Source organism: Anser brachyrhynchus (assembly GCF_964034855.1).
Source record: "Anser brachyrhynchus genome assembly, chromosome: 1".
NCBI lineage: Eukaryota > Metazoa > Chordata > Aves > Anseriformes > Anatidae > Anser > Anser brachyrhynchus.
The window spans coordinates 193,903,393-193,916,350 of NC_137694.1; the positions used below are offsets into that span (position 1 = coordinate 193,903,393).

General features: G+C 42.9%; 1 protein-coding gene across 4 annotated transcripts in view; it reads left to right on the plus strand.

Moving 5' to 3' along the window:
• ARHGAP20 (Rho GTPase activating protein 20) overlaps positions 1–12,958 on the plus strand; it is a 61,968-nt gene that overhangs the window by 23,392 nt on the left and 25,618 nt on the right. For all 4 annotated transcript variants that reach the window (XM_080580375.1, XM_080580377.1, XM_080580376.1 and 1 more), the window contains exons 3-5: positions 3,992–4,162; positions 9,731–9,880; positions 11,725–11,766. In XM_080580375.1, coding sequence (XP_080436501.1) covers positions 3,992–4,162; positions 9,731–9,880; positions 11,725–11,766 — 363 coding nt within the window. The remainder of the gene's footprint in view (positions 1–3,991; positions 4,163–9,730; positions 9,881–11,724; positions 11,767–12,958) is intronic.

The following is a 12,958-nucleotide window of genomic DNA, read 5'->3' on the forward strand; positions in this document are numbered from 1 at the left end:
TCCAGCTTAAGTACCTTGGAGAACAGATTGTTCCCGTGAGGCATTTTACAGCTTAATCTAAATCATAGAGTGAGGTCATCATCCACTGAAATCAAGGGGGGAAGCTTCCCGTTGGCGTACATGACATTTGGATCGTGGATTTCGTAACAGCTTAACATAGGCTGTTAAACTCTCCTTGGAAAAATTTAACTTCTTCTGTTGTTTTCACTACAAATAGAAGGTAAAGCTGACATCTCCATTGCACTAAGAATTAAAATAAACACCTTGGGGATCATACCGTTCAGATATCTGTTTTACTGAGGAAACCCCAAGGAAGCTCCATAGGGGGAAGAACAAGTATTCCTTGTGCTTTTGTGGCTTCTGGTAAATACAGCGTTGGTGAAGTGAGCACTGATGTGTTTGCTTTCATGCTGAATGCCGTGGGGATGTATTTTCAGTGTTTGGCTGACTACTGATAGCTTTCGACTTCATACGTTACACCCACAAAATTGAAGTGTTCTTTTAAATCGCTGTGTATTTTAAAAAGGCACAAAATGCCTATTTTGATTAATATGAAAAATAATAGGTGTAAAATCTAGGCCCTGGAAATGCCAGGAGAAAAGTCTTCAATTATCTTTCCACTAATTTCAGGCAGTACAACGATTTTAATCTATTCCTGAATAACTCTGTAGATATCCTCAAATTCTTGGTTAAACCCATGCATGGAAATCTCAGACCCCAAAATAGTAAGTTTATGCAGAAATACCCACTTGAGGCTAGACAAATGCAGTGGCAATGCCATCTAAATTTCAGTATTGGCCTGGCTCCTACATGAAGTGGAACATGACTGATTGCTGACTTTGCAGGATAACCCCATCTTTCAGAAATTAATTCATAGCTCATTCTTAACAAATTCAGAATTCAGAAAAGGCCCCACATCACTGACTTTTACTTTATTAATGACATCAGAAGTTACATTAGCTTAAGGACTGATTTTTGCATAATTGTATTAGAAGGAATTTTCAAGAGTGCTTAGCACTTTTTAAAAATTAGATTCATTTAATGGCCTGAAAAATCGGCGAGCTATTACAAACTGAACTCCAAAATCACTTCTCTTACATAAATCCCCACGCCTGAGGGTATAGCTGATCTGCATTTTCCTCATTGTGACAAAACTTGTGTTTCATCCATGACATGTAACAAAGGAACATCAATTGAGGGGATCAAAAGCATGCTTTCTGAAATACATTTTTGTCACTGCTGTTGAATTTCCCCCCGTGTTCCTTAGTCAATGGGCTTCAGAAGGCCTGGTTGAATTAATAATGGCTTTGATTTTTTTCCGCTTTGTTTCAAAGAAAAAAATATTTTCACTTTTTTGTTAAAAGGCGTGTCAGGTAAACTCTATTAAACTCTTATTAGAGTTCACATGCTAGAGATATATGGAAGGAAGTGGGTCCAAAAGCCAGATTTCACTAAGATGACCGATTTATGACATTGCATTTTCCTTTTACAAAAACTGAGTTCAATTTGCTCGACCCCTGGTGGCATCAGTAAACCCACTGCACGTTCCTTTGCTCATCTGCATGACCGATATTTTGCTTAGTTTAACGTGGGAAGTTCCTGGGATTACAAATCAGGATGATGAAAATATGCAAAGAGGAACGATCGAATTCAGTAGTCTGTATGAAGATGTATGAGAGTGAGCCTATGGGAGCGTTGGGAGGGGCAGGCACTTCAGCATGATTTTATGAACGTTTCTGCTGATTTGGTTACAGCAGTGAAACATGAAAGGTTTTGTTCTGACTATTGTTGTTACTGGATTGAAATATAAGTGAGTATTTCGCTGCTTAACCTTTGAGGCCACGCATGGCGTTTACACGGGCGGGCTGGTCATCATTCCCGATTTCTGCCTAAGTTTCTGGGCCAAGTGCTGCTAGGAAGTTTATGAAAGTGAGTCCCAGTAACCAGTCATGGATGAACTGGTGAATTGGTGAAATCCCGGTCACACAAAAGTGGCCGGGTAGGAAAGGTGCTTGCTGTTCCTCCCACTCACGTAGCTGGCCACACATACCAATAAACACCCAACGTGTCGGACCAAAGCTCCTCTCTCTGCCTTAACCTCCACACTCCTGAACATCCCTTCTGTGTAGGAACAACCGAATAACTTTAGGTTTGCATTATTCATTCTGCAAGCTATTCCCCTCCTTTCTTTTTTTTCCCCTGAAGGAGTAGGTAATTAAAGACGAGAGAAAAACTGTCAATTAAGTTGAGGAACTCTTTCAAAAAAAATCAGGCTCCCAACCAGAAGGTGGAAACCAAGGAAACCAAGATCCTCACCAGCTCCTTACAGATCAGTGAAAGCGTGTCCTTCTAATGTAGGCCAATCTCAGAGCTTATCCTTTCTCTCCCTGCTGTCAGGATTTCCTAAATAATTTCCTGAGTAATCCAGCCACAGGCATCAAGGAGAGAAGGGTGGGAAATCAGCCAGGCTCTAAGAGAGGTGCTAGGAGGTTTGTAATCTTCAAAGAAGATTACAGTTTTCTCTGCTCACTCTTGTTTTCTTTCATATCCCTCCCATGTGTTTTGAGACTTTCACTTTGTAATGTCCATTTCTTATAAAGCCCCAGCAAAATCAGTAAGTGTTTGTCTTTCTTTCCAGTGGGGCCAGGAATAAGCTGTAATCTCAAAGCTGCTCACTTCAGCCTTTCCTTGCCAAGACGATCCAACCACGTTTTAGCTTATTTTTTCTTTCTTTTATTTTCTTTCTAACAAGAAAAAATAAGTAAATACATCTGAATAAAACCAGAACTGTTGCATTCAACCAAAAGGAAGTGTTTCATTTGGAGGCACCTCTAGGGAAATCAAATGATTGAAAAGGTACATTTACAAAATCTGGAGAAAAGATGCTGATGGGTCCTGATTTTAAGCTGGAGGTTCCTTTGGCGAGTCACGCACAGGTACAGAAGACCCAGGTTCAGTTCTCTCATCTGCCTGGGAGAACTGGAAGCCACATCACTGGCTTTCCTGGGCAGAGCCTGAGCTGCAGTCAGATCCTAAAGAGCCCTAGAGGAGGAGAGTGTTCCCTCAGCCCCTCACATTGATGCAGTTCAGCTCTGAATAAACAGACATCTGCTAGAGCAAGGTTCAGAAAGTAAGGATATCCTGTCTGGGTGAGTGAGCTGACCGTCGTGATAGAGAAACTGCTATTTCTGCTTCAGTAACTAATGAGCTACTTTATATCAGGCTGAACAGTTAGATCAGGACCGAGGGAATCCTGTCACTACCATCAGTGAAGTCTGACTGCAACCTACTCGATACCTCCTTGGAAAAGATCAGTGTCTTCCACCAGGGAGCCTGAACGGTACCACTGCCTCCCCTAGACCGGGGTTTGGGTTATCCAGCACAGCACAGCCACCGACCAGCACAGCCCTGCTCCAGGCACACAACCAAACCCTGCAGCAGGAGCTTGCTTCAGTGCCTGTGGGTCGTGTGCTGAGGGAGGGAGGCTGAGCAGCCCCTTCTCGTGTTGCATCTAGCAGGTGGCCCATCTCCAGCAAGGTTCAGTTGCACCTCATGTTTGCCCTTGGTTCTGAATAATTTCTATAAATTGCTCTTAAGCCTGAATACGGGTCCCCTTCTGACCAAGGAGGGGTTGAGGATATCCCTTCATCATGCTAATGCCTCCTCTCTCTTTGGGGAGCCTGCAGAAGGTGCAGTATTTCCTCTAAGGATGCAAACAAAGGGAGACAAATAGAAATAGGCAAAATGGAGAAGGCTGCATTTTAATTATTGTCATTTGCTAAATGCTACCCATGTGCTTGTGCTGTAAGAGATTCGCTAAGGACAGTTCCTAGCATGTTTTGCATAAGAATCAGATGGATGAGGTGTCATTAGTGTCTTTCTAGCCCTTCACTGAAATGTGCTCAAATAAATTGCCTTTTGGCGGCAGGTGTAGGATGTCACTGCCTGGTCCTCACTCGTGTTCCTTTATCCCCTCTGCTTCCTTTCGCAGGGAAGGCTGCTTCTCCCCCATCAGCCCCGAGGCATGTCCCCTTGTGCAGTCCTTCATGTGCCACAACAGGACGTTCCTCCTCGACGGCCACGTGCAGCTGAAGACGGGCCTGCAGACCCAGGAGCGACACCTTTTCCTCTTCACAGACCTTCTGGTTGTTGCCAAGTCCAAGTGAGTATGGCACTTCGGGCAGTGCCCCTACAGAGCAGCCCTTTTTTCTCAGCAAAGCATAACATGGATTTCCTTAATGCTTTTTTTTTTTTTGGTAGTAAATCTTCCCTAAATCATACAGCAGCTTTTTATTTGGTCAGTAGGAGTTCGGTGTCTGACCTCTCTAGGCACTTCTGAAAACCCCATAACCCAGAGAGGAAGTCCAGGCCACAGCATTTTAGAGGAGTAGCAGATGTCTGAGTACATTGCTTGTGTTGTATGATGTCCCCTGCTCTGGGGACACAGTGCGATAGAAAAGTCTCACCAGAGCTCAGCTGTGTCCATGGGGCTGCCTTGAGCTGACAGCTATGCGTTATACAGGCCATCTTCAGTCCTGTGGGGTGGCTGTGTCACAGAGACGTTACAGGCCTTAACACTTAACCAGGGAGCTGCTCTGACACACTCCAGTGATGGGCAGCTGTATAAAACCAGAGATTGCAGGCGGTACCGCAGTGTTGGTCTTGTGCTGTGCCAGGAGGAGCGTGGGGACAGGGAACAGGACGGGAAGCAGTGCAGAGCAGTCTGGGTTGTGTGCATGTGCAGTCAGGCTTGCTGCTGAGCTCTGATTATTCACTCTACCATTCACAATTAAATCAGATTTACAAGCTGCATCTAGCATGCCAGCTTCATGCAGCATTTGTGGTTTAAGGCAATTTTAGAGGGTGCTTTCACTTGTTGTTACGGGGAAGGAATCATAAAGGATTCTGATGCAGCTTCGTTCTCTGTTCGGCACTGTTAGCGGTTTCACGGGGTGGGTAATCTGGATGTGAATCCTGGGCTTTTGCAATCTGTCTTGACGCTTAAGCAGTTGTTTCAGTGACTGCTGGGAAAAGCCAGAATAAATCTGCATTTTCTGTAGAAATCTGAACTGTGTCAATTTGAATCACATGTAGTAAACGTAACCCCCCTAGCTGAACTCCTTAACCTTACGTGGCGTGACAACACAGAGAATATAGTATCTAAAACATGCTTTGCAATGGGTGAGTGGTGAACGTAAAGATATTTATGGGAAATCTTGCTGTTCTACCAGCAGTAGCAGTAATATTGTTACTGCATTTATTTGTGTTTGTGTTGTGTTCAGGACGGGGTTCACCCCACCTAATTTAGGCTTTCAAATGTTATGAACTTGTAACTCACTTAGGCTTCTAGGCTCCTTTCCTGTCACCGGGAGAAAACCAGCACCTCCCTGTGGCAAATCCACACGTTTAGGAAAGTGTTGACGGTGTTGAAGGCAGTCACACTGCTGGGGGGCTCTCCCTGGCTGTTCAGTGGGCATAGTCCCACTTCCTGAGGTGTAAGCTCCTAAACTGCAGAGGACTGAAGCGAGGTGAGATGAATCCCTCCCAGCCTGGTCAACGTGCTGAGCAGAAGTGATGTTACAGCCGCAGGCTGGGCAGTGCAGCACTGCGGGTTTGACTGGGGGACAGTGGGACTGTTTGCATAGGAAAGCCCTTCTCCGTGTAACCACTCCAAAATATGGCTCCTGGGGAGTAATAATGGCTCTTACAGTACTTGATTTGATGCGGTGAGGAGTCTGCAATATTTGAAGAAGGTGAAAGAGAACAAATTGTACTTTTGTGTGTGAAAAAATGGGGAGAAAAAAAAAGCACGTCTTTGCTAGAAATGGTAAAAATAGTATTCTGAGTGATATTACTTCGTGTATTTTAAAGAACTCATCAGGATGTTCTCTCTGTGGTTGCCCTGTCAGCAATTAAAGCATCAGAGCTGTCACTAATGAATACTGTTTTAAAAACAGCGTTTTTAAAGATACAGCATACTAAAATACCATTACTGATAGAAGGAAAACTTGGCTGGTATGTATGGCTATGCAGCCGTAGCAATGATTGCTAATGACTTTACTAGGGGATGCAAAGTCAGGACACCATGTCACCAGGATAATATCTAGACAGAGTTAATGACACAGTTGAATATGATTTAATTTCAGAATTATTCCATGTGCAGGTGCTAAGGATTTGTAATATTCTTTTGTGTTGGGTAGTTTTTCAGCTTGGGGCGTATACACACCTAAGAGAGAGCCTAGGTACGGCTCAGTGCTCTAGCAGTGTTGTCTCAGCTGGAGGTAGCCACTCACTGCACAAAGGGAGCTCACGTGTAATCAGACTTTGTGATTTGCTGTGTGATCAGCAAATGTGTACAAGAATTTTTCTGAAGAGAGCACCAAGTATCTTGTGGCTCGTGAGCTGGCTGAGTAAACTCCTGTACAGCACCGAGCTCCGGCTTAAAGGCAAGGAATCGGCATTGCTCCCATGGAAATTTGTGGGGGGTGAGCCCTCTCCACAGCTGGTCTGCATGTGACTTTGGACAAGGTGCCTGTAGGTTTGTTTTCTGATACTTTCTAATCATTTTTGAAATGTAGAAATCTTTTCAGTTCATCCATTAACTAGCTTATGAACAATTAAGACTAATACTTGCTCTGTGCTTGTCTCTCTGCTGCCGCTTCCTTTACTTAACTTCATGTGAGGGCTGTCATAAATTATTTGAGTGAAAGAGTTTTTCTCACTAAACCAATATAAAGAATGTAAAATTTTATACTGTTCTCTATTTACTGATTCGATTTCTTGCAGAGAGAGTGTGTTTTAATTTGGCAGAGTAGGTATTTCAAGGGCCTTTCAGTTCATTGATCAAGGTTCTCATGTAAGGTTTTGTATGGGAAGCACAGAGAAAGGGTTTCCTCTTTCTCCTTCATAACACGTTCATGTGTATATACTCGTACATTTTAATGTTATTTTCTCATTGTGGCTGGATATACACATTAGTGGTTGAGTAAATACATGGAATTATGGTAACAATCTCCCAGTAGCTCCATTAATGCTTTTGTCGGAAGATTCTATGAAGGAGATTAGCAAATCTGGTGAGAAGTTAATCTTCCATCTGTTGACAGCCGCAAGGTATCCAGTTGCCACTTAGAGAAAGCAAAAGGAACTGAATTTGCTCTGTGGAGGTAAAACAACTTGGGGTGTATCGATACCTACACCACCGATGTTCATGAATTTTCTCTTGATTTCACTGCGGTCTGGATCTATCTGATATTTACAGGACTTTCTTAAAAAATGCTCTTAGGTAAAAATTGTCTTTAAAAAATAGATTGTTATTCTTTCAGTTTTTCAAATGTTCAGCCGTGCTGCTGCCTTAGTCAGTGAAGATTTATTCATTTCTAGAGGTAATGCTTTGGCACTTAAATGGAAGACCCGCATTTCCCAAATGCTGAGAACCCATGGACTGCGTAAAGGACGTGGCAGATAGAGATAAAATTATACTTCAGGCTCTTTAAATGTTAATGGAGGCTACTGTTTCAGCGCCTCTGGAAACCAGGCCACTTGAATACTGATAATAGCTGAGAGCTGTGACTAGGCATGGCAAATAGGGCAAGAATATACATCAGGCGTGATTGGGAGAGCATCTTTGTGCTTCTGCCAACACCCTGCCAACACCCGGCATACTGGCACTGTAGGGGTCTGCCTTTATGAACTGTAAATGCTGAAAAAGTGAAACAGCGTGTAGAGAGCTCACTGTACTGGGTATTTGAGAAAAGAAATTGAGGGGAAAGGGAGGCTCAACAAACTGATTCCCGGTGTAACACAGTCTTGTTGGTAGAGTTGGACCAGGCATCCATATATTGACATTTGTATCAGAATTCGTGTCTGTATTCTTTTGTAAATATACATTTTTACAGTTCATTCTGTGGTCAGTCTGTTACAGCCATTTCTATATTCATCTTGCCTGTTAGATCACAAATTGATTTGCTGGTGTGCATATTGAAATATTCCCCTATATTTTAAGCTTCTTTTGAGTGGGGTAACAAAGTGTAATAGATTAAAGAGAAGTGAAATGTACAGCTGACAGGAAACACAAGTATAGTTTAAAAAATACATGAACTTGGGGTGGTATTTTACAGTATTCTGTAGTGCACCTTTTTGCCAGTTGTGATATGCAGTCATGGTCCTTTCTTACCCACCACTGTGAATGTTGCTGGGTTTTTGTCCATGCTCCCTCCAGAGACACCTGTTAGCACAACATCGCTGGAAACCTCAGACCAGTCAGGGTGGTGCAAGTTCATCTAAGCCACAAGCTTCAAGTACTTTCGTGTTGCAGACGGTATTAGTTCAGTCTGTCCTAAATCAAATACCTTGTAAATGAGACTAATCTCCGAGAAGGTAGTCCATGTGTACCAGAGCTGTAAGAAACTGCTTACCTGGCATATTTATTTATAGAGCACTGATCACCGTGGTGCCTGGCACCGTCCCCATCCACATTTGCAACACTGTGATGAGCTGACATGCTCTTGTTAGCGGTCCTTCAGTTAGAAGGGCAGAGCGTTTTCAGGGAAGGTCCATTTTCTCTCCAGCTTTTCCCTGCTGGCCCAGCAGGCTCATAGCTTTACTGTACTTGAACGTTCAGTAGGATAAAATACAAGGAAGGACAAATTTAAAAAGTTTGGGGAAATCATGTAAAGTACCTTTTTCTTTTTTTTGCAAATGAGCAGATACTTTGAGAACACAGGAAGCATTCTCATAGGAGCACAGCTTTGCAGAAAAGGATCAGGAGGTCCTGGGAGTCAACAAGTTTAACACGAGCCAGCAATGTGCCCTTGCCACAAAGAAGGCGAGCGGTATTCCTGGCTGCATTACGCAGAGTATTGCCAGCAGGTCAAGGGAGGTGACCCTTCCCCTCTACTCAGCACTGGTGAGGCCACACGTGGAGTGCTGGGTCCAGTTCCGGGCTCCTCAGTATCAGAAACACCTGCACGTACTGGAGAGAGTCAATGTAGGGCAACCAAAATGGCACAGGCTGCCCATAGAGGCTGTGGGGTCTCCTCCTTGGGGATCTCCAAAAGCCGCCTGGACGTGGTCCTGGGCAGCCTGCTCTGGGTGTCCCTGCTTGGGCAGGGGTGGCACCAGATCACTTCCAGAGGTCTCTTCCAACTTCAACAGTTCTGTGATTCAGCGAAGTCCTGGCTCATTCTCTAAGTGATGTAGGCCAAAAGCTACCATGCAGCTAGTTCATGGAGGCCAGACGTGACCTGCGCTGCGGTGAGCACAAGTGGCAGTTTTGTGTTTGTTCTTCAGGACTGCTACATTCAGTCTGGCCTTGTTGTTGCTACTCAAAGTCTCCATAGTTGTTGACCTCGGAGCTAAGCAATCATACTGTACTATAAACACCTCAATGACATTGAAGTCACTTAAGGGTGAGTCCGTTGCAAGTGGAGATGATTTGGAGGGGAGCTCCAGTCATGGGCAGAAGTTTCCCCACAGGAAAGGATATGTCTAGGGATGTCACAAGCAACCTGTTTATTCCCCATATAAAATATCTGTTGATCCCATTTAGATCAGAAATTGCTATATTTTTACACGCAACCCAAATAAGACATTGTTTTCATTGGCTAAAGCCAAAGTGCTTCTTCCATCAACTCCTTGCAGATGTTCCCAAAGGAAAAAGAACAACTGGATTGTTTAACCTGTCTTGCTGTGTTTTCATGTGTGTGACATACCTGTGAATTTCTGCCGGCAGGTCACACTCTCATTTCAAACTAAAGTGCCAAGCACGTCTCTGTGAGATGTGGACAGCATTTTGTACAGAAGAAGTCTGCGAAGGCAGCACAGACCCAGAAAGGTCCTTTGTTTTGGGCTGGCCCACCACTAACTGCGTGGCAAATTTCAGGTAAGAAATATGTTTTATTTACCAAGTTACTGAAACATTTTTAGGCTGACAGGTAGAGAGACTCTCACAGATTCATTTCAGCACCATTGAATAGGAAACAAGAATGTATTGATTCTTAAACTAGTTCCTTCTACTGCTTGAGCAAGTCACCCTTTATATCTCATTTTCTTTCTCTCTCTGCAAATGTGGCAGTGTTACTCCCTTATCACTTAAAAATTTGTGAGAAATATGATTTGGCAGAGCATACTCTGTGCTGCAAGCTTGCTCAGTTGGAATTTTCTTTTTTTGGGTATAATTTGACAAACGCTTTGGTTAATTAATAAAATGAACAAGCTGTAGTAAACAGTCAGGCTAATGAAAGGATCAAAGAGACCCTCACAGGACAATTTTAAGCAGAAAAGCTTGTATTGGAAGTAGCAGGAAACATAGAGTGAAATACTGACCTTGTCCTATTTCTCTTTTTAATTAAATTGTGCCGGAGAAAATGTCAAAATTCCTCCTAAAGCAGAATTATCAACGGTTTTTGGTCCATCTTTGCAGCACTGGCTGTAGGACACATAAAGACTATAGAGGTAATGTCAATGATTAGGCTAATTTTACTCTCAGCAGGAGGGCTCTGTCGTCACTGTGGGTAAGGGAGGGCACCGTCCCACTTAAATCCCAGCTGGTTAGCCAAAGTGATTTTGCTGGGTCTTGGAAAATGCATTTTCCTCTTTACCAACAGAGACCAAAAGCTGACGCATGCAGCTTAATTTGTATGTCACATTGTCCATATCCAAAGAAAATGCTGTGCGCAAACTGCTCGTTGTTAAGCTGTCTGTGCTATTTATGATTTTTTTTCGCTTAATAATCCTGAAACAAAGCTGAAATTTCCTATTGATTTTCAATTGAACTCCTGCCAATAAACACGAGCTTTGATCTAGAGACAGTACGTTATCCTTTATAGCTATTAGAAAGTAGGTGAGTATGAAAGCAATAGCATCAATCAGAACAGAGTCAGAGATTTTATAGAAGTGAAATTATTTTATGTCTGGAAGTGCACAGAAAGTCTGAAACACCATGCATGAGTATGTAGGTAGCATATCCTGCAGAACTGAAGCATCCAAAGTATCACAGTTTTAGTGTTTATGAAGTGCACGCCCCTGAAGCAGCATCATTCAGTAGGTTTGTAGTTCCCTAAATTCTTGCTCTGAAAATGTGAAGAACTTGATTTGCATAAGCAGCAGTGGGAATAGCAATTACTCCATCTGGGGCAGGATTTAGATCAAGAAAGTTGACGCAAAATTAGGTTAAATTCCTTGCACTCTCCTATTATTAGCTACATTTCACTGGGTAGGTTTGTATCCTTGAAAGTGTGTAAATGAGATAAGCCTTAAAAAGTCCAAAGTTAAACATTTCTAAGTAAAATGGGACCTTTTTATTGTGGTTTATATGTACTTTTTAATGTGGTGGTAAACCAAGTATTAAATAAGAAGAGAAATAAAATAGTGGAAGAAGAAAGAAGTCTATACACCTGAGGAAATACCTCTAAACTTTTGAATTAAGCTTTTATTTTAAAGTGGTCTGCTTCTCTATTTGCACATCAGTTTCTTACTGAATTTACTGGTAAAGCTTTGATTTCTGTGATAAAGATGATATCTGGGGCTTTTGATCTCCATGGGAGGCTTCTTGGTTCATTTTGCAGGGAAACAATTTTTTCATTCAAATCTCCCCCCAAAATTATTTTTTGTATGTATTTATGGAAATTGCAACCAAGAAGCAGTCCTTTTCACTGTGGGCTGTACAAGGGCTGTTTTGGTATTAGAATGACGTCTGATTTGTCCCTTTTTCTGTAACTCTTGCAGGTCGGCAGAACAAAAGGAAACGTGGCTCTCTTTTTTGCAAAGGTACTCTATTATTGAGTCTTTAAAGACATTGCAAAGAGTCCCAGTCATCTAGACCAGTGATCCCCGAGCTGTCATGCTATGCCATACTGATAGATAAAAGCTCTTTCAAAGAGATGTTAAGAAAAAAGTCATCCCACACCTTCTCCCTGGAGAAGACAGTATGCACCCTTCATGCAACGGTCGCTGCCCGAGGAGGAGAACTCTTTTCCCCGTGACTGAACGTGGCTCAACACAAAACCAGAGCAATTTGTGATGTATTTCCTACCCTACACTTTTGTAGGAGGCACTGCCACCATCGCTCTATTTGAGCCTGGGGCTTTTTCAACACTAATGGCGTCTAATCAAGCTGAGCTCAGGAACCTCTGCTCTAAGCTATCTGCTGCTCACGACTGGCTGTGTCCTATCTGAATGGAGAGCAGTGGGGCTAACTTTGGTCTTATGAAACGTACGCCAAGCCAGAGGGTATTACAAGAGTTTTTGGTTAAATAGGACTGTCTCATTTCAGTCAGCATTTTGGACAGAATATTACTATAGGTGGTTTTGTTTTCTCTACACCTAGATCTTCTGGTTGAGATTTGTATCTTTATCTGCTTCTTTACAGTTCACAGGGTTGTTTAAATCATTTTTACTGGGGATGATTTCTAATTCACTGTTCTCCTGTTCAGTCATTTTCTATGTTCTGGACGATGGGCTGTAACTGATTTCAGTAGAAGCTGATAGTGCAGCCTAAGGCATCACAGTGATTAGTAGGTTTTGATCTTTTTGGGGGGCTTAAAAGTGTCCTGTTTCTGCTGCAGCCCATTCTTCATAGTTAGGCCTTGCTGTAGAGTCCCTCCTGTGCAACTCCTCTCTTCTGGATTTTACGTCCTTCATAAGTAATTGTCACGGTCTCAAATAGTCACTGAATTACCCGATAATTATGGTATAAATCCAAATCTAGGATGTGGATTCTCTGTTTTGGTGAATCTTCTCAGGGCTGGTGTAAAAATGAAGCATAAGATTTTTGGGCCTGACTTTGGCTCATAAGCTCTCAGGTCTTCAGAGAGCACCCAGTATGGTCTGAGCTGTGAGAACCAGGGCAGCAGGAGCCAGGCTTGTGTGGGCTTCCCAGGACACAGATTCTAGGGAACAAGTCCTCTTATTAAAGGAGAGCGATGCCATGTTGATGGACTCTTTAAAATTAAAATTGCGG